The following is a 22,330-nucleotide window of genomic DNA, read 5'->3' as shown; positions in this document are numbered from 1 at the left end:
TTCCCTCCTTTGTCTTTCTGCTGATCTATTTCCACTCTTCAGGGCAAAAATACGTTTTAAACCAAAAGTGACTATCACTACCCATTTGCTCGGTAAACTATCTATTCTAAGTTTTAAAATCACACTTTCTCCGTAGACTATCTATTCAACAATTTTGCTGTAAAAGACCAAATGTTCATTGGTAAAAAAGCAAATGAAATTTCAAAAATTACAACAAATTGTATCTTTATCAAATAGCTCGATATTGTGGAAGCAAATCATGAATTACCTAAGCAGCAGCAGACCATTAACCTTTTCTTGAAAAATACAGATTAAGAGCAATATACTAACGCTCTTCCTCACCATAACCACTCCCCAGTAGAACGAAGATATCAACCAAGCTGAGTCCAAGACACTGTTGTTCATTAGTCACAGAACAATGTCATTCTTCCATGTCAAACTTGCCTCAACATATCATTAAAAAAAATTAAAAATCATCTAGTGGATTTGCATGACCTCATAAAAGAAAAACTAGATAAGGATTGAAAATTTTCAAAATGGGTACATGACATGGGAATTTAGGGTTTAGGGTTGTCAAAATGGGTACATGGCATGGAAATTTAACTGGTGAATTTTGATGCCTGCACTAGTACCAACTCAATGCAATTACGAAGCATATGATGACAAAAAAATAACAATAACAATAAAGTAGGCATGCCAAACATGAACTAGCCCAGTTATCAGATGCAATTGAACAAACTGAATCAGTAGTGATTTCACAACACAATTGAAATACTAGAAAGAAACAATAATAGGACGCCCCACTTATGTAAAACAATATGTACAAGGAATAAAATAATAGGGACCTCTAGTTATCGAAAACAGTATGCACATACGTAGCAGTAATAAGAAAACATATAGAAGAAGCATCTTTGCAAGTATTGAAAAAAGACCTAACTTGTACAACGCAGCTACTGCAATTGCCCCCATGACCTAGAAATCAGTTTTCACTTTTCAATACACGAAAGAATTTACTGGCAACGATACGTTATCAGACGAACATTCACTCTGAAACAACAAAGAAGAAATCACAGGTTAAGCTTGGAACACCACAGAGATGGAACAGGTTCGTGCATATTGCTTCAGATATGTAGTGAACTAGACATGCTGATTGTACCTAAATTCTTTAAATAAAATACTATCAATATTAGTATCGGACCAAGCAGAGATCCATTTACCAATAGAATAAAGGTACTAAACACACTAAATACAACAAAGATAAATAAACTATTAACAAACTAACAATTAACATCGAAATCCAATTATTCAACATGATCATTTGCACAAGGCGCTAACCCAATAACAAGAATTTAGGCAATCAGCTATATTATCAAGATCATTTGTAACACCATTTGTAACAATTTGTCTGTAACAATTTGTCTTACATGTATTGAATTGTTCCTATTATTAGTAATAGAATTCCAACAAAATGTACCTGTCATCCATACATTGCCTTTGTCATAAGCTGATTCACAGAGAAAAGCCCATTTTTTTCATAAATCGTGTGAAGCCTCTTTTTAGTAAGTTATATCAAAACCTTTATTTTAAAATCTATTTTCCCCCTTAAATTACAGTTTTCAACAGAACAGCAGATTGCCCATGCATGCACAATCACAGATTTAACATCAAGTTTTGTGATGAAAATACCCAACTATTGTTCATTCTGGATACCGCTGAAATTGATAGAAAAATCTAAAAATAATAACATTAAAATGAAATTTTTTTGATGTATGAGATGGCAAATAATATTAGGTGTGTAATGCCACAATCAAATTATTAATCATATTTTAGTTATTAGTAATATAATAATATGAAAGGGAGCTTTGGCGCAACGATAAAGTTGTTGCTATATGATCAAAAGGTCATGAGTTCAAATCCTCGAAACAGTCTCTTGCAAAAAGCAAAGTAAGACTGCGTACAATGGATCCTTCCCCGGGACCCCGCATGGCGGAAGCTTCGTGCACCGGGGTGCCCTTAGTAATATAATAATATGAAGTTAATGTGTTACTATTTAACTACTATATTGCTAATGTTTAATATATCAAGTTAATAGTTCTAGTGTGTATAGGATTAATTATATTCCTTATTTATGTAGCAGTTTATTACTATTGTTGTCAGGCTAAGTGATTAATTATTAACTAATTTAATTGAGACAATAGTATTATCAGTTAATCAGATTAAATCTACCTTTAATACCTATGTCTAATTAGCAATTAATTAAATCTTTACCATAATATCAAAATCAACTAAATTTTCCACCTTCGACTGTGATATTTCTTTCCTGCGCACCTCACAATAACATATTTCTCCAAACTAGCAAGTCAGTCTTTTACAGCTCTCCTTTCTTGCCACTACCTATTCCTCTACATTTCCTCATCTCTACCCCCACTTGCATATCCCGATAAAGATAGGATCTAATTTGTTAGGCGGCCCTCTCTTATTCTATCATTTAATCCCCCTTCACCCTTTTACCATTCCCTAATTTTATGTCCTCCGGCCAAATTTAATATTTTTCTGATGTGTTTCTTTGGCTCCTTCAGTTATTTTTGCATCTCCATGTTACTCAGATTCAAGTAAGAATACGCATGGGTTTGGGTCTAGGTGTCTAACAAACTAGCACATCTCATCAATCATCGTTGTTGTCATCAAGCCAACTTCTCGTACTTGGGTTCTCCATTGAGCTCTATTCAAGCTATGTCTACCCTTACAAAGAAATAAAGATTAAGATTCATGTTTAGACAAGTGATAAACACAGCTCTGGTTATATCCTGCTTCATAGGGACAATTTAACTTTGGTTATCTAATACAACTATGTCTAGTATATTTTACAAGTGACGAACAAAGATATTGAGTGTCCACTCAAAGTGTGAACATCCAAGTGGCATTCCACATGGATATGAAAGGCATAGATGAATCATATATATACTAAGGAAGATAGTAGTCTAACACTATTTATAACGGATTGTAGATTAATTATCTAATAAGGTTTATAATTATATAAATATGGCAACACTAATTAATATTTCAAGTTAATTATCTGATTGAACTTATGATTATATATTTGTCATGGTTAATAACTAATATCATTTTATTTGTTAATTATATAAACTAATACTATTAATAACTGGGCATTAAATAATCATATTTAACATATATTGTTTTAATGTCAGAAATACTCAAATTTCAATGTATCATATCGTATTCTATAACAAATCTGAATGGTTGGTTATTTATTAAAGCATCATATCATGTTAGAATTTTTAATATAAATTAAGATTTGTTGTGAATCCATATAAATTAGCATGTTGCATCAAGATGAACCAAGAATATCACAAATCCTTGGTCGAATAGGGGTCTGCTGCTAACACCCTGAAAATGTCCAACCGCAACCTGATATTTATATTCATCTCAATAAAGATTGTTGGAATGTATACTAAAAGCCTAGTTTTTTGTATAAACATTTACTTAGAAATAAGAATCATATTGGTCAAATATCTACAAGTTAAGTGTAGTTGTTCGATTAATTTATATTGTAGATAACATGGTGTGTGGTGTCACACATAGAAGATTATGTTAGTAGTTTCTTTATAAATTATAAACAGTTGCTCACGACAAGATGGAAAGGAACAAACCATTGGAATAGTCGTAGTGTAATTAGGTGTTAGTTTATCTTGACTGATAAATTACACTAGTACACTTTGAGTGTATTGAGCAGGACTATTTAAAGTAAGTTCTTTTTATACTGACTTAATAAAAGAACAAGACCTTAGTTATTATGGAAGTGTGTACTCTTAATCCTAATATAATAACAAGCACATATATTTAGTATTTATTTCTTTGACTTATCAAAGGGTGAAATTTAGCTCGATAAATCAATAGGCTCGATAAGTTGGGGAATGATATTACTTATAGTGTGTGTTGTTGATTATAGAAGGAAACTGTGTCCTAGTAATATAGGTTGATAATGTCCCAAAGAGGAGCTCATAAGGATTGTCATGTTAAACCCTGCAGGTGGACTTAGTCCGACACGACAATAAGGTTGAGTGGTACTACTCTTGGACTAAAATATTAATTAAAGTGAGTTGTCAGTAACTCATTTAATTAGCGGACATTCGACATATTAAACACAAGGAGATTAACACACTCATGATAAGGAGCCCAAAATGTAATTTGGGATTGGTGCGGTAGTTCAGTAATAATTCTTTAGTGGAATGAATTATTATTGATGAAATTAAGTTAGGTGTTCGGGGTGAACACGGGAAGCTTAATTTCATCGGAAGACCAAAACCAATTCCTCCTCTCGGTCCCTATCGTAGCCTCTTATTTATAAAATATTATACCCACCTATACCCACTTTTATACCCATCCTAAAGTGGCCGACCGAGCCTTGCTTGGAGCCCAAGCGAGGGGCCGGCCAAGTTAATCCTTGGATGAACCAAGTGGTGGCCGGCCCTAGCTTGAGTCCAAGCTTAGGTGGTCGGCCACAATAAAATTAAAAGGATTTTATTTTTTAAATTTTTCTTATGTGGATTCCATGGTTTTAAAAGAGAGTTTAAAATTTAAATCTTTCCTTTTATAGCTTTCTACAAAAGATTAAGAAAAGATTTGATATCTTTCCTTATTTGTAAATTGAAAAGAATATTTTAATTTTGATAAAACTTTCCTTTTTTGTAACCATGTTCATGATTTAAAAAGAGAGTTTAAAATTAAATATTTCCTTTTATAAGTTTCTACAAAAAATTAAGAAAAGATTTGATATCTTTCCTTATTTGTAGATTGTAAGGAGATTTTAATTTTAAAGATAACTTTCCTTTTTGGAAATCATCCACATGTTTTAATAGAGAAATTTTAATTTATATATTTCCTTTTATAACCAACCATGAAGGGATAAATTATTAGAGAAATTTTTATTTTAAAATTTCCGGAAATAAATTAGGAAGTTTTAATTCTTGTTAAAACTTTCCTTGTTTGGGATTATAAGGTGGTCGGCTATATTGTTTTAGGAAAAGGAAATAAGTTTTAATTAATTAAATTTTCCTTTTCATGGCAAAGAAAATAAGAAAGATTTTATTTAATTTTTCCTTATTTGTCAAGACCAAGGATTATAAAAGAGGGGGTAGGGGTGACTTTATGGCTAATAATTCTATTCTCCTCCTCTCTTCCTTGGTGATGAGGCCAGCCCTTCTAGTTCTCCCTTCTCCTTTTTCTTTCTTCTCCTTGGCCGAAACTCTTCATCCTTTGGAGCTTGGAAGATGGCCGGATATTGCTTGGAGAAGGAGAGAAAGAAGGCTTTGTTTTTTACGTCCCTTGGAGCTTAGTGGTGGTGGCCGAACCTCTACATCCTTGAGGAGTTTTGGTGGCCGAAACTTAGTGAGGAAGAAGAAGGGCTTGGGTGGTTCTCATCTCAGTAGATCGTTGCCCACACAAAGTCCGAGATAAGAAAAGGAATACGATAGAAGATCAAGAGGTCGTTACATACAAAGAAAGGTATAACTAGTAATTATTTTTCGCATCATACTAGTTTTCTTTGTATGAATTCCAAACACAAGAGGCATATGATTCTAGAGTTTCGAATTTGTGATTCGAGTTTGTGTTTTTTTGGTTTTTCGAATTTGTAATTCGATTGTTCTTTTTGGTTAAACAAAATGTTATTTTAGGAAATTAAATATTGAATTTCGTTAAGAGGCTTTGTCGAGACAGTGGTGGATGCTCTCATACCCAAGAAGGTCATGTGCCTCGCCATGTTTGACCTGAGAGCCAATTTCCGAAATTAATATTTAATAGAATTTATAACACAGGTGGATTTGAATCAATAGTGTTAAGTTCTGCTTGCGATCTAAGTCTAAACCATTAAGAACAGATAAGTTAAGTTTGGAATCAATAATGTTAAGTTCCGTTTGCGATTCCGAATTTAATTTCTAAAGAACACAATAGGTTGTTAGGAAAGGTTCGACACTTGTACAAAATTTTTGTGCAGTGAAACCGGTACGATCTTCCTAGGATCAACCAACAAAGATGACTGTCTTGGAGTGGTCAAGTTATAGATCATGTAGCCGGGTATCATAACCACCAATAGGTTCTGAACCTTACTAGCTAGCAATATAGAGATGCTATGGTCTCAACTATTGAAAGACTAATTTAATTTATGGTTGTCCTCATCCTAAACAGCACCAGGTTTGGATTAGCCTGTTGCATCAAGATGGATAAGGAATACTCCAAATCCTTGAAAATGTCCCATGCTACCACTACAATCCAACGTTTCTGATATCTTTGACTCCATGAAGATAGGACAATCTTAGAGTGGTCAAATTAAAGGTCATCTAGCCTTAAAATATAATGATGAAGCAGAGGCAGGAAAAAGAGAGAAGCAGAGGTACATCAGAAATGCATCATCAATTTGCAGTTGAAGATTAATAGTTACTAGTTGTAACGATTGAAATTCAGAAAGGTATTGTATTCATAATTAGGTGAAAATTGTTTTGGAGAAAGATGGTTGAGACCTTGAATATGTGATGTTGTCAATTTAATAAAGAATGTGTTTACTATAATTCACTAGTGGGGTGTGAGAACTATAATCTAATTGGTTTCAAGCTTTGGGATCATATCCCAATATGCTCAAGTTACCAGTCAATTTTCCCCGCCTATCTTTGAACCCACATTACATATTCATATTCACTGCTATATTGCATTAGCAGGAGGCTAGCATTTGCGTCTTCAATTATTGCAAACTAATGTATCCTATTTACCATCCTTAACCCCAGCACAAATTACAACTGTTGAGCATCCCCATTCTAACTAATATGAATCTATCAAGAATCATTGAATTTAGGAGAAATTGAAACTATTATGATATATTAGTATAGCAGCTGATAAAGCATAATCCAAATAGATTTAGAACTTCATTTTTTATAGGCTTACTCAGAAAGTTAGGTGTCTTAAACCATCTATGCGATGCTGATTTGATGCTGCTTAAGAGCTTTACTTATAATCTTCTTTATCCCTGAAAGGATTAGCTGCTTCTGAGTATGATTCAATATGATCGACTAATTTGGAATGGAAACAAGAGTAAAATACCTAAATTTTCAACTGTGGCATGAAAGGAGCTGGACAAGGAGATATTGTGTCATCTGGTAATTCATGTATAAAATCATAAGTGGCCTGCAAACAAGCATGAATCATTTTTTTTTCCAATTTAACTAGTTGAACTGCAACTCGCTTCTTCGGATCCAGGTTGCAATCTGCCAACTGATAATCAAAGGATACCAACTTGCTTACTAGCACATATTTGAATACTATGGAATAAGTACTATCTGCAATGTCATTACCATATCTTCATCCTCAATCAAAGTTGTAGGGTAGGCCGCCAACCGAGCCTCAAAGTAGTTTACAAGTTGGTCGAGCACAGCTCTCTCCATGCATGGGCTTAACTGTTGTAAGAAAATAACTAAATGTTGTACAAACATGAACTCTGTCACAAGTGATACAAGCAAGCATTCCAAGCAGCATCCATTATCAAGAAAAAGAAATTGTGAACTTATCCAAGTATGCATCATATCACCTCGATTGAACTAGCAAACAAACTAACCTTTTGGATTGACAACAAAAAACTAATTGAGTTGGAATTTCCAATTGTCACAACCAAAAATCAGAATAAGTACAATGAGAGACAACAAAAGCTTCATTCCATGTCTCAGAAATGGACCCAAAGAAACTGCGCAATACAAAATCACAGTTTTGGCTTAATTTGTCTTCATTTCTTTTTTCTGTGAGTGACTAGTCAGTCAATAATATTTCCTCATGGCATCCTTAGGACTTCTCAATGTCTCATTTAGAACCAGGATATTTTGAATCTTTAGACACCAGGAAAGTAGACATGTGAAAGTGTTCAGTATTTTTTGCTTTTAGAAATCTGCCTTGCTGCTTTGTCAGTGCTCCATGCCAAAGTAGGAACACCTCAAATGCTTGGATATCTCAAATAGACAACAAATGTTACTGCTTCCCAGCATAGTAAAGCAGATTAACACCAATTGGCATAAGTTTAACCTTCTTAGCAATTGCCAAGAAAGAGTTTTCATCATTTTTTTGGATGATTGGTAGAAAGCAATGCTTCAGTGAATGGAAACTTATTCAGTCAAATAAAAGCATATCTCAAGGTTAAGAAAAATCACTTCTATTTCACCTATAAGACTCGATTTCTTGAAAAGATTGAGCCAAAAAAAACCATTTAACAGTTTAAAACACTACCAAATCTCAAAAAGGGATGGGCTCAAGTCGGCCCAAATTGAACCATACTTGGTCCACGCCAAAAAGAAAAAAGACACTTGAAGTTACAAAATATATAGATATCATGAAACTAATAAGCATAATTAAACTTAAATAATAAAAAATACATTATAAATATAAAATATTAAACTAAAAACTAACATTTACATACACTAGATAAATACAAATTCAAAAATAGGATAACCATGGGTAATCACATTTTTCTTCAATCTTACATTGTCAACAAAACGCTAGAAAAATACTTTCAGCACATTTTCATAAGCACAACCAAACATATATATAAGTCAACTGTCAAATAAATAAAAGTCTTAACCACATATATTAAGAAATTTTGATTATGTGATACATTGATCATAACCTAAATATTTAAGAATTAGGTTTTTTTGTTTCCCGACTGTAAATAATAAATGATGAACAAGGCATATTCAAGTGATTGTTACAGTATCAGAACTTTCACTGTTAACAGAAAGGTCAAAATATCCAAGAAATCAAGAAATGGCAGTCTTCAAACTAAAAGAACCAAGTGGATAGGCTAATGTACCAGACATGTAGGGCCTTGAGAAGAAATGACAGAGTGCATATCAGCTGCATTGGAAATGCAGCCTAATCTGAGGTATGGCAGCATCTCTAATATGGCTTCCTTTTCTCTACCTACATGCACCTGAAAAAAGAGGCAATCTCATATCTGCTTGAAAATTTAGGAGGAAAAAAGTTCAGCTCTCATACAAGAAAAGTTTGGACAGATAGCTTTCCATTTCTCTGAGCAACCATTCTCTTTTCTTGGTATTGAGGATCTTCTGTATTTAAAGATGCCTGGAGTCCACATATGTAAGAAAGTTATACCAAGTCGACTAAGCAAATGAGGTGCTAGCAAAGCGAGATGAGTCAATGTGAGATTCACCTCAATTAGTATACGGTCATAAGGATTGTCTTCATCAACAAAACCATAATTGAGAAGCAACCTAGAGTTTGGTTGGGGTCCACACCTATCAAATATAGTTGAGATATCAGTGAATATAACCTTGCAAATTTACAAAGAGAACACGGTAGAGCAATGGTTAGTTGGAAAAGGAATAACATCTACAATAAGTATAATTTTTTAAATAAAAAAATTACCATACGACAATAGGATCTCCAGCTTTGTATGGACAATCAACTACTAGTTGAACAGAGGTATCAGTAGCAGTTAACATTGCTTTACAGTTGCTCTTGTAAGCCAACAAAGGAGGTCCCAGAGGAACTAATGCAAACCTTCTGGCCAAAGTTACCTTCTGTTATAAATGAAATAAACAAACAAGACAATCAAAAAAAGTCTGAAAAATTACCATTAAAAGAACAAAACATATAACGTGATTTTTCTCATGAAATAGATATATCTCTAACATGTCAACAGGAACTGCAGGTAAATGCCAAGATATTTAGAATGAAAAAGAAAAATAAGAAAATGTGTTTTGTAATATTCTTGATTTGCACTAATTATTATTTATTTTGGTGTTGAGGCCTTCAACTAAATGGCATAATTAACATTCATTTGGCTAAAATTTCATCAATTGGAGGCAAATTGAGTAGATATGATTGAAGCAAGATCTGATCATAATAATATGTAGTTTGGGTTAAATCTTGGAGTTTTCTCTCTCTCTTTTTTATCAATTGGAGGTCGAACACCTCTTTTCATCCAGTGATTTCTTTTCTTCTTTCCAAAGTTATGCACCCCTCCCCCCACCTTTGTCGACAACATAGAGAACATCCCTCTCCTTCCCCTCTTCTCCCTCCTTAGAGGAGAGCCAACAACAAAGCATTTGTGGCTTCTTGTGGAAGAGGGGAGCACCCTTGGAGGAGTTTTCCTCTTTGATTTAAGGTGAAATCCTACCCAATTTCTCCTTCATTTATTTGGATAAACCTAGACATATATTTTTGGAATTTGATGATATTGATCTTTTTAAGGAAAAGAAGTTTAAGGGATTAAGATCTTCTCATTGTAAACCTCCCTACAACTTTGATGCTGAGAAGCATGAAAATCATACTTCCTTGTTGGCTTTGGCTATTATTTTATGGATTGAAATTTAGTAGAGGTTTAAAGTCATTTTAAAGGCTCAAATTGTACCTTTTTAGAGGTAATTAATAGTGTAGGTGTTCTCCTTTGTCGAACTCAATTTTTATAAGAATCTTATGCATGAATCAAATGATAATCTCAAAGATTGTAGGGATCAAGTAGGCTATCCTAAATATTAAAAGAAGCCTAAAATGGTGTTTTAAAACTCAAAAAGAGGAAAAACAAAGGCTAGCATGAACAAGGTGTGTTGTGGCATGATTGTATTACCATGGAGTTCCATGCTAAATTAGGTTGTTTTCATATGGTTAAATTTGGGTGTTTTCTTTAATAAAAGAATGTATAATGATAGTTACGCTTCTATTCACTTTTACATAATTTTGAGATTGTTTGACCATTGTAGTGCTCATATTGAAAATGTTAAAATTTCCACTCTCTTGCAGAACGACTAATATGTAGTATTTTCTTTACACACCTTGGCAATTAGACCAAAAAGGATAAAAAGGTGAACAAGGCTAATCCTTTTAAAAAGATTGGAATAAATATCTGTAAGAAAACCACTATAGAAGGATAGAGGTGATGCTTAACTATGTTTTATAGATGAGACTAAGGTTCATTATTATGCTTGCTTATTTGTTGGTTGCATGACTTCTTATTAGTGGGTACATGTTTTATTCATGTTGGAAAAATGTTAAATGCTAGGTGGATACTTGCATTTGCATATATTGGGTGTATAGTTATTTGTACAATGTTGACATAATAATTTTTCCCCTGTGGCTAAGTCCAACCATGGTGTTATGACTTATGATGGTTTGGTAATACAATCTAAGTCTAACCCATTCTATTTGATCGCTTACTTATTGTGCAACACTAATTGTGTAAACTGTAGATTAAGTGGTCGAGTTTAGATGATAGAGCTCATGAGTTATGTGTAAGTCGTGTGGAGTTCAAACTTGTGGGTAGCCATCAAGCATGAAGAACTCAAAGCCCTATGTGTAATGTGCTAATAGTTGTAATATTGGGCTTGTTTTGGGTTAGATTAAGGGTAAATTGCCCTAAAATCCCCATGCAAAGTTTCAACTTTGCCATCAGTCGCTATGTTAGAAAATATTTGTTTCTAACTCCCTAATCAACACCAATTCACCTAATTCACTACCTGTGCACACATTTTGAGGGATTATTACAAAATATAGATACAAAAAGTCTAAAAGGCAGTATCATTCATCCAAAATAAGGTATAATTCCTCTTAAATTTAGCACAATTTAAACTCAAATCTAGTACACTACCTTTGCACACAATTTTTAGGTACGTTGTAAAATATAGGTATAAGAAATCCATAATGAGGTATAATTCCTTTTAAATTCAGCATCATTCCTATGCACACATTTTTTAAGTACGTGGCAAAATATAGGTACAAAAAGTCCATAATGAAGTATAATTCCTCTAAAATTCAGCATCATTCAAACTAAAATCTAGTATATTTCCTATCCAATTGAGCACTATCTATAATAGATCGATCAACATCATCTATATGCATGAATATGTAGTATATGTGTAGGTACATAATCCATTTTATTAGGTACAAAATATTTGAAATCAAGTATATATGTAGTTTAATTGGATATAATTATACAAGATTGTGCACAAGTAGTGAATTAGGTGAACTTGTGTGGATTAGGGAGTTGAAACAAATATTCTCTGACATAGGGACTGACGGCAAAGTTGAAACTTTGCATGGGGAGTTTAGGGCAATTAACTGTTATATCAATTGTATTATAGGATTTAGCTCATAAACAGAGTTTGTTTTCTAAGGAAATTCATTCTAGATCCTACAAGGTAATTAATAGGTTGACTCTTAGCTGTTGGACGGTCAAACAAATTGAGACAACTTGATTCATCCATTGACACAAATTGAGTCAACCAAATATCTGTGTTTGATTGACCAAATTGGGTGTGTTGACCAAAGTTAGTTTTTAGTTGACACGCATTGGATTGTAACATTTTCTGTCGACTAAATTTGGGTTTGTGTGAACCAATACTGCCCAGATTTGAACGTTGATATCTCTTAACTGTCATATTTTGGATGTTGGTTAACACATTGATTTTTGGTCGATATAAATACCTAAAAAGAGTCATTCAGCCTTGTTTCATGGTTTGTTTGGTAGATCATTTGACAATGAATGGTCACACAAAAAAAATATGTAATCATCCTCCCTCTTATACCAGTGTCAAAAGGAACACCAAAAGGCTTAGGAAGCAAATGAAAAGTTTCATCTGTGGATTTGAAGCTCTACTTTTGGATAAGATTTTAATCATTAAGGGATAGATTCTTATCTATGGATTAAGGGAGAAACATTTACTCATTTATACTCATTGCTTATCATCTTGAGAGAGTATGTTTGATTTCAGAGTGGATCTAAAAGTAATATGATAACATGAAAATAATACATAATTATTCTATGTTAAAACTATAATAAGGTTGAATCTTCTAGTTGATTCATGCTTTTTTATTTCTATTTTAACAACTAAGGCCCATAAATAGTGTTCAACCATGTAAAATGCTAGAACATTAAGCTATTTTCCTAGAAAATGCTTTTGAGGAAAACAATTACCTTAACAAACAATGTCTATGACTACTCAACAAGGCCATGAAATAAACGACTAATTCAAAATATGGTTACTAAATGGAAATAATTTCCATTGTCTGCTTTTCTTTCAAAAATGCACTTGATGTTTCCAATGCATGCCAGTATGGTTGTTTCATAAATATCCCAATACAAGATCATCAGTAAAATTAACCAATAAATGTAGAAAACATAACTGTGACAAAAATAATCAAATGCAAGATCAAGGAAGTGGCCAGCATGAGATTGTGGGAAAGTTTGGAAGTTTCTGTTAAATAGCTGCTTCATAACTGCAGCAAAAATATGGTGAAAATAACCAAAAGTACTTCATCTATTTAACGTTGTGCTATTTATGACAGCAGCTTTCATTTAATACATAGGGGCAGGAAAAGATGAAACAGTCACTACAGAGTCATCACTTTTCTTTTCCTCTAGCAGCCAGAAAGCCTATTTGAATGGCCCCAAATTCTTGTAGGCTGCCCTCCCTCTATTGTGCCCCAAACACTACAATAAAGTGTGGTTATGATAAAAAAAACTGAAACAACAGCAGCAAGCAAAAGGATGAACAAGGCTACTTATGAGGACCAAGATGCTATTTGGATCATCCTAAATTTGCTCACTCGGTCCACACAAACCTCCTTTGTAGTCATGATAGATAAGTAATACTTACATGTTTGGAGCAATTTGTCAAATTTGATGACTGGAGTTGCAGTCAATTCTGTTTCAAGGCGTATTTGATGCAATATTAATGGCCGATCCCTGCTGGAGTCTTTCACATTATTCTGTAGAAGGCACTGCTTAGTTCTTGTCTTAGAACACTGTAAAGTTCTTTTTGTTGCCGTTGGTGATGGCTAATTTCTGCTACTGTGAAGTGCTGAACGTAATGGTTTCTGATGATGCTTCCTAAGAATGCATATGTAAACAAAGTGTATGTGTGAGCTGAATTGCAATGGTTGAAATTTTCAGCTGGTATGTTGGCTGAATTGTCTATAGTAATTGGTTTTATAAGTCACGTTCCTTTGTGATTTTAAATCTTATATAGTGTTGGAAAGATTTTTTTTTTTTAGAGTTTGAGTTGTAGCAGAAGGGGAGCCTTGGCACAACGGTAAAATTGTTGTCGTGTGACCGGAAGGTCACAAGTTCGAGTCTCAGGAACAGCCTCTTGCAATGCACAGCAAGGCTGCATACAATAGACTCTTTCCCAAGACCATGCATTGACGAGAGCTCCTTGCCCTTTTGAGTTGTAACAGATGCATAGATAGTGTACATACTTTCCTTATAATAATATATGTTATAACTATCATTTTGTTAACAATAGAATTATTATTATTGTTGTTGTTGTTGTTATTAATATTTTTGTTATTTTAACAAACAAGTTATGGTTATAATATATTACAATAAATAATAAAAAAATTATTAATGTAAAGTTATTAAGTAATGATACATTATTGAAATGTAGAAAGGGGGTTTTGAGGCTACTATTGGTCAAGCATGGCTCTCTCGATAGGTAATAACTTCTCCCTGTTGATATTTAACAATAAAGATGGATGAGGGATTGGTTTAGCTAGTGGCAAATAGGAAGCGACAGTAGGCCTGGCAGTCAATCTTATGACTCATCTTGAGCATTGGGAGGTTGATCCATTTAAGCTAGAATTAAAATGAGCCACAAAGATTATCTCCCCTGTGTTCGTTCAAACTCAAGTTGTAATTGATGGGGAAACCAACTATATTTCATAAAATTAACCTAATTTTTTAAAAAATGATTCGATCTTTTTTTACTCACAATTTGCCAAATAAAACGTGTGCAAATAACACACAACAAATACTAGTTTTGACGCATTTAGTAATCAGTTAACAAAACAATGCAACCCATGGATTATTGGATGTCACATCAACGGTGGGCAGAGGAATTAGTAGGTCCAGATCATTGATTTTTACCCCACTGTGAATGACAGCGCAACCAGTTTACATGGTAAGCAAACATAGTCCGTCATCTCATAAAAAATGTACCAACCAACCAGAAAGAATAATGTTGATAGCAAATAATGCTTTGGTGGCAACTCACTGATCTACATCAGCAAAATAAAATTGATTACAAAACAATTTACCTGCAAATGAACAACGCATGACTGTACTGCAACAAATGCCTGCTTGAAAATCTCAAATGGAAAAGCCTCCGTAGGAATGTCAAAGGGATATTGCTGTATCACACTAAAAAATAGTGAGAAAATGAAAGTTCATAATAAATTTTAAAAGATTAATCAGAACATTGCAGACTTGTCTGATACTCTGATTATTAATAGAAGACCTGAAAAAGAGATCCAGCCATGAACCAAACTGTGTCCAGCTCATTATACTCTCGCTTTATTCCTTCTTCTCTTCCAAGAACTTCTGCCTGAATGGTTATTAGTTGCAATCTATGTTTATAAATACTAATCATTTAGCTTTGACAGAGTTCTAAGCATATTCCCAGGTTAAAAGTAACATGTGTACAATTTCTGTCTATTGGCTGAATAGCAATTACCTTTGTGTGACTGCCATCTAAGTAGGCCAATTCAGATTCAGACCAAAGAAGAGGAGATTCTACAGCTAGCTGGCCTCTTCCTCGCTGGCGATCAAGTTCCCTGATGAATGGATACCAGAATGACTTCTTTCCTTGCTTTTTCTCATACATGAGATATAGTGCTAAACAAGCTAATTCAGATAGCTTGTTTGTGGTCAATAGTTCAGCTGAAAAACACAGAGCAAATAAGTTAAAACAGGTACAAGGAGTAGCCTCAACTGTATGAAGAACTTCACCAAATGTTCGACATGGGGCAGAAAAATGCCTCACAATGTAAGTTTCAATAACTAGAAAGAAGAAAAAATCTTTTTCTCCATTATTGTTGTTTGTTGATGTTAGAGGTATTAGATTAATTCAGTTATTGGTCTAGTGGCTTTAGTCCCTCACTATCAGTAGGATTTTATCATGAGTCTATCCATGTAATGCTTATCCCTTCATGAAGAAACACAATAGAAGATTTGCATATTCCCAAATTTTACATGGCATCAAAGCCAAGAGATCTGATGCTTTCAAAGCCTAACTGTGACTCCCATCAATGATTGAGCAACACCCTCATAGGTGAATTCCTCCGTCACTCGCATCTGTGTCTTACATATACACAGGCACCACCATTGCGAACCTTTGCTTGTGATATGCAGCAAATGGATGCAAACACTATCACTACCAGATTCTCCTTGTGATCTGGCAGCCTAGCAACAATTGCATCCCACATAGTAGCAAGCACAGCCACCACCACTTGATGCAATAACGAAGAAGATAAATGCATGGCCAAAGCACACATTATCCTAGATGGGCGCTTGGAGTTGGTCAGATCAGTCATACAAGGAGTTGAGTTTTATTGGCTCGCTATACTTCCCATACCTTGTGGAGTTATTAATAAGATATATGGCATATGTCGAACGTTTGTTTGGTCCTCAAAGCATACACCAATCTCCTTGGCCAAGATTTGTCTTTCTAAACAAGGAGGAGGATGTGGACTTCAGGATCTACAAGCATGGAATAATGCTCTACTTTGTTGGACACTTTGGAACATCCAATGCAAGACGGATTCTTTATGGGTGCGATGGGTCCATCACCGCTACATCAAAGGAATTGATTTTTGGCAATGGCACTCGAAACCCTCGGATTCCCCATTGGCTAAGTGGCTTGTTGACATCCGAGACCAAGTGGTTCAGGGGCTAAACGGGCAAGCAGCAGTGAATATGAGGCTTCTGGAATGGTTTGCTGCAAGAAAAACTGGACCGCAAATGCGTACGATTTCTTTCGACCAAAGGGGCCAGTGGCCTCTTGGACATCAGTGATATGGAGGCCAGAAATTCCACCTAAACACCACTTTATTGTTTGGTTGCTTGCTCATGAAAAGCTGAGGACGGTGGATAGACTTCCGTATGTACCAGACAAAGGTGGTGCTTTGTGTCGCATGTGTGATGAATCAAATGCACACATCTTTTTTTGAGTGTTCCATTACTAGGCTCCTATGGAACAAGGTAAGAAGATGGCTAGACATTCGACATGAGGTCAAAACCATGGAGAGACTGCTACAGGTATTCCAGCAGCACTAAAGAGGCGACCGACACATCATGAAAGCGCGATACCTTGTTGTTTCATGTATGATTTATCTTTTGTGGGAATGTCACAATAGATGTCGTTTTGAGAGTGATATACTTGATGTGGATAGGATGTTCCACAAACTACAGACACGTGTCTACTAGTTTGCGGATCTTCATTGATTCTGGTTGTTTGTCATTTTGACATCTATATATATTTTTACCTTTACCAAAAAAAAAAAAAAGCACAGCCACCACCACCCTCACGAGCTGACTGACTACATGCTCCATCACCTCATTAAGATTTATTTCACATGGGAGTGTTATCCCTATTATGTTTACGAGAGTATATCTAGTTTATGTAACAAGCAAAATATAGATGATATCTATGCACCATCTTGAGTAGTGTTAGAGGTAATCCTGTTTTTGATTTACTGGGTTTAATCCCACATTAGTAGTTCTAGATTTGATGTTTTCTTATGAATCAATATATAATACCCATGTAACGATTATCAAACATAAAAAAACAAAGAAGTGGAAATTTAAATCAACTACCAGCAAATGAAAAAAAAATTAAACTTCATTTGTGAATATATAAAATTAGTCTTTCCAGCAAATTTTTTCTATTTAATCTGCTTCCTTTATAGTCTAAATGTGCAAAACCAAATAAAAAAAAGTCTGTAAAATTATAAATTTAGTCAAACTTGATGCTTATCAATCAGTAGCTATAAGTGACACCCCAAATCAGTCATTGTGAGATTGTATACGGTGCCCAAATCATATAAAAATAGAAATAAAAAGGAGGTAACAAAATCCTTACAAACATACCTACATGTGAATAATGAAGTTTTTTAGATTTGAGCTCGTTTAAGAAGAGATTGTAATGAGGCCTAAAACAGTTCAAGGAGGTTAAATAATTGAAAGATTCAGAAAGCATGATGACAAATTCAACAAGAAAATCTAAGGTAGTAGGTTGAAATCACAATTTTACCCTCTCGAACTTCCACCTAGCTTTGTCATGTGTGTTGTATGTGGGATTAATAGTGATCATTCTATTAGCATTAATACAAGAGCATTTGGTTTCTATTTTAGAAATTATGGGGGTAAATGTAATATTCTAAACAATGGGGACAAAATGATATTTCTCAAAAAAATAAAACTACCAATGAGATAATCTATTGAATTAAGAATTTAGAAATCATGTTATAAAAATATAATGAGCGCATCAAGTAATGACATCGCTTGTCAATATAAAATGAGTGTGGTACATCAAATGGGAGCACTTAATAAACTTAATTACATCAACAAGTTTTTCTCCCACTAAGTGAAGTCGGCTATATGAATCCTTCTACGTCATTGTACTCAATCATATATTAAATATTAGTCTACTATATTAATTCCTTCCCCAGCCACCCATGTGTTCCACTCCCAATGACCTAAGTGGCCCACCCTCCTCCAACCCCACATCTCACTAGAACAAACATAACATACACATCTTCACCCATGTGTAACCCCCATCCACACTCACCCTTTTTGAATCTCAAATCCTATTTCGTAAACTAAAATAATCAAGATAAAAGTACTTTGACTCCTCACCTCTTCAACTCTAGCACCAACATTTGCTTCCCCAAGTTTCTCCCCTTTCGCAGTGCATTTGCACTTATCACACCCCTCCTACCTAATGATAGATTAAATTGAAATTGTGTACTGCCTCATCAACATTGGTAAGAGCAAAAAGTGTAGGGTTGAGTATTTTTCTTCGTTGTACTGCTCTATCTCATTCAACGTAGGCTGACATGAGGACAAGCCTCATTCATCATAGCTAGAATTGTTCTAGAGGCAGCACAAAAAAAGTATTCATATTGTGCAGTGCCAATTTTTTTATCACCAATTGAAACAATATGTTATGGTCGTGTCAACCGAACACTTAAAGCGATCTCAATACAAATTATCTACAATGGATTGGGATCAACAATAGCTAATTTGATTTTAGCAGGTTTCTAGAACATGCCTTAGAACAACTCAAGATTGTTGAAAAAAAATGACTAGAATTCTTTGATATTTCAACGTCAACAAAATCAAAGGGAAAATTGAACAAAACTATTGATATGCAACAAGATTCATTGATTAGGTTTAAATGGACCAATCTCTCACCAATCCAAACAGTCTAGCTTGGATATTGTAGATCTAGAGAATCAAGAATATGAAAAATGAGGGTCTACTTTCACAAGTAACAAGATCCACTATATGAGGACTGCCACACTACCAGAGAGATCCCTATGAGTTTGCAATGTAAAAATGAGAGACAGCGCTCGAAGTGTTCAGATTGCCAAAGCCTTCAAAAGAGATAAAGGTTGATTTGAAGGAGGAAGTGAAAGTCCATGAAGATTGATTCAAAGCAAAGACGTTCGCGACTTAAAGGGATGTTGTTCTCCATATGGAAGACATCTTCGATGTAACTTTATATGGGAGATGTCTTTGATGTAATTTTAAAAGAACATGAAGAGAAGAGGCAATGAAGTACTTTTCAATTAGATTATTGCTAAGATATGGTGTATGTATCGAATATTGCCATTATTATGTAATCATGTTCTAATAATGAATTCATTATTAATATTGAACTATTAAAAATGATATAAATAACTAAATTATTTACTTAACAAATAATAAAAATTATAATATCATTAATTAGGAATATTAACAATATTAAAGTATTATAAATGACAATAACATTAAAAATCTATTTATTTAATCAATATTAAAAACTACATAATATTATTAATTAGGAATAATTTTAAACATAAGATTAAATAAATAAAATTTGGTATTAATTTTAATTTAATTGTATTATCAAATAAGTTATTACCATTAATTAAATAACATACAAACTCCTATGTATACAATGCTGATATGAATCATACTAACATTATATGAGTTATCATTGATTACATACCATGTGTGGTTAATAATCTAATAATATGATATAAGCTGAATTATTCATAGGGTTTTTGAATTTCTGTTGTTATCTCATTCATTGAATAAACTGATTTTGTTCTTTTAAAAGATATATATAGAGAGATAGAGAGTTTTGATATGCTAAGGACCTAATGCCGCACACCCAATTTGAAAAAAATTTTGTGTTTAATACTATAACTCAACCCCTAAACCCTAAAGGCCAAAACCCTAAATCGCATAACCATGAGCCGAAAAAAGTCAAAAAAAAATCTGAAATGCACATGTGGCAGGCGGCGTCCGCAGCAAGAGGTCCGGAACATAAAAATTCTCTCTCTCTCTCTCTCTCTCTCTCTCTCTCTCTATATATATATATATATATATACACACTTGTTTCTCACTAATCCGATCTCACAAATCCTACCAACTAGGTACTTGACCAAATATACCAATACTGAGATTTTTGGAATGTTCAATATCAATATTCGTACCAAGTACCAATACTGACAACCATGAATGGCACACAAGAAAATACACTACGTAGGATGATAAATCCTCTCACCATTGACAACTTCTGAATCTTCTTTCATGAAGACCTTTTATCAGCCTGATCAAATGAATAGCAGGGAAGCCATAGGGGGTTGATCGAACTCATATAATCTTTATAATTGCACTCTTTATTGAACTCATAGAGTCACAGTAATAGAGGAGCATAATGAACCTTGAATGGCTAGATAAGTTAACAAGTTAGAAAAAATACAGTAGTAGAGGAGCATAGTGAATCTGAATGGCTAGATAAGTTGACAAAGTAAAAAAAAATACAAATCAATGAACTATCACTATACTAATTAGATAGGTTTAGATGATAAAATCTAGGATCGTTCAACATGGTCAAAAGTTTGCTTCCCATTCACATTCTGTAAATCACTCCTGTATCTACTTTATGTATGACAACTAAAGTTTCGCTCTCATTGAAAATATCATAATAATTTAACTACCATGAATCATGCCCTCCACTTTCAAGATCAACAGAATAATCCACTTCTCATGATCAGCATTAAATGACCATATGTTTATTTATAAAAAAAACTGTTGAGTAACCTTGGTTTTGAATAGCTGACATAGAACTTGGAGGCCAATATTTCATTCAATCTCGTTTTACATGAATCAAAACAATAGCCCACACTGAGAGATCTAGCATTTCCTACATACATGAGGTGAGAGTTCATAGACTTAAGTGAAAGACAGCAACATTGCATGTAGAGTCACTTCCCTTCAGTTTTACGTAAGTAGCAAGGCTATGGATCTGCTTGCGCAATTCATTCTCAAAAAGAACATAAAGGTCCAATCTTCAAAGAAGTGCTTATATAGTTGGCAGAAAGTCCAAAAACTACAAAATTCTCTTGCGGACTCACCGATGGTTTCATTTCCCAAAACTCTATCCAGGGTCACTACTAATGAGTTCGGCACCGAAAATACAAGATCACCCGCCTGCCAAGAAAAATCAAACATAACATAAATAAAAAAAGTAGGGAAGCTAACAAAGACGTCATAGGAGGTCTAAACAACGCACAAAATCCTACCTGCAGATCCTCACTGGCCGCGACGTAATGAATAGGCCGATGCTTCCCGTCATGCGAAGGTCTCTCCTTAAGGTCAACCTTGCACGGCGGTAATCCATGCTGGTGCAGCCAGGATTTGAGCTCCGCTCCCTCCGCCCTAACTTTGTCGGAGGGGAGGACCTGCGAGCTCCCCTCTGATCGAGCGACCAGAGTGTCGGCGCCACAGGCGAGGCATGGCTTCTGCCGACGGCTGGCTACCAACGGGGCGCGTCGCCTCTGAACCCGGAAGGGGGGGAGGCGGGAGAGTCGCCGAGGGGAGTGAACGGGAGAGAATAAGCAGGGGGTCAGAAGGTGAGCAGCGACCATGGCGCCGATGGGATAGGAGGATTTGGGGTTAGGGCTATTCGTTTGGGAAGCGGAGCTAAGTGGAAATGGCAGAGCATCAGCTATCTAAGCGTCGGACCACAAGGCAATCGCCTCATTGGGTGTCCTGGATAAATATATTAAATGAGTATTATTTTAATTTAATATTAAAAGTGAATTCCATTTGTAGCGTTCTGTTATCCAGTATCTCATTCCGTGAGCAGTATTATTTTTAAAAAATATATATTTAACTTAAATACTATACTATAAATCATAAAAAAATTAATATTCAGGTCATGAATAGATGTGTAAGATAATATTCGCTCCATTTGTATGTTTTTTACTA

General features: G+C 34.5%; 1 protein-coding gene across 7 annotated transcripts; it reads right to left on the bottom strand.

Moving 5' to 3' along the window:
- Positions 1–98: 98 nt before the first annotated feature.
- Positions 99–22,097, bottom strand: LOC121976841 (ribulose-1,5 bisphosphate carboxylase/oxygenase large subunit N-methyltransferase, chloroplastic-like). 7 transcript variants are annotated; one of them, XM_042529218.1, is made up of 15 exons: positions 21,643–22,097; positions 21,475–21,550; positions 15,522–15,727; positions 15,306–15,392; positions 15,106–15,198; positions 9,439–9,593; positions 9,224–9,308; positions 9,049–9,135; positions 8,864–8,983; positions 7,365–7,466; positions 7,114–7,284; positions 6,958–7,039; positions 938–1,047; positions 269–394; positions 99–157 (listed from the first exon to the last, which is right to left on the bottom strand). In XM_042529218.1, exons 1-11 carry the CDS (start codon positions 21,985–21,987, stop codon positions 7,114–7,116), a joined length of 1,527 nt encoding a protein of 508 aa, XP_042385152.1. In that variant the 5' UTR covers positions 21,988–22,097; the 3' UTR covers positions 99–157; positions 269–394; positions 938–1,047; positions 6,958–7,039. The 7 variants fall into 7 exon arrangements, with proteins under 7 accessions (XP_042385152.1, XP_042385151.1, XP_042385154.1 ...); XM_042529217.1 differs by having other exon boundaries at positions 99–394; XM_042529220.1 differs by lacking the exon at positions 938–1,047 and having other exon boundaries at positions 99–394.
- Positions 22,098–22,330: the final 233 nt, after the last annotated feature.

This window comes from Zingiber officinale, chromosome 4B (genome assembly GCF_018446385.1).
Source record: "Zingiber officinale cultivar Zhangliang chromosome 4B, Zo_v1.1, whole genome shotgun sequence".
In the NCBI taxonomy this organism is placed as follows: Eukaryota; Viridiplantae; Streptophyta; class Magnoliopsida; order Zingiberales; family Zingiberaceae; genus Zingiber; species Zingiber officinale.
Note: the sequence above shows the minus strand (reverse complement) of the source record. Positions and strands in the feature narration are given on the sequence as shown.

Coding starts and splice junctions, on each gene's coding strand:
- LOC121976841 (XM_042529217.1), bottom strand. CDS start 21,987: ATGGTCGCTGCTCACCTTCTGACCCCCTGCTTATTCTCTCCCGTTCAC. Junction 9,594..15,105: donor CATGCGTTGTTCATTTGCAG/GTAAATTGTTTT, acceptor CATTTATAACAG/AAGGTAACTTTGGCCAGAAG. Junction 7,285..7,364: donor TGATTGAGGATGAAGATATG/GTAATGACATTG, acceptor TTTGATTATCAG/TTGGCAGATTGCAACCTGGA.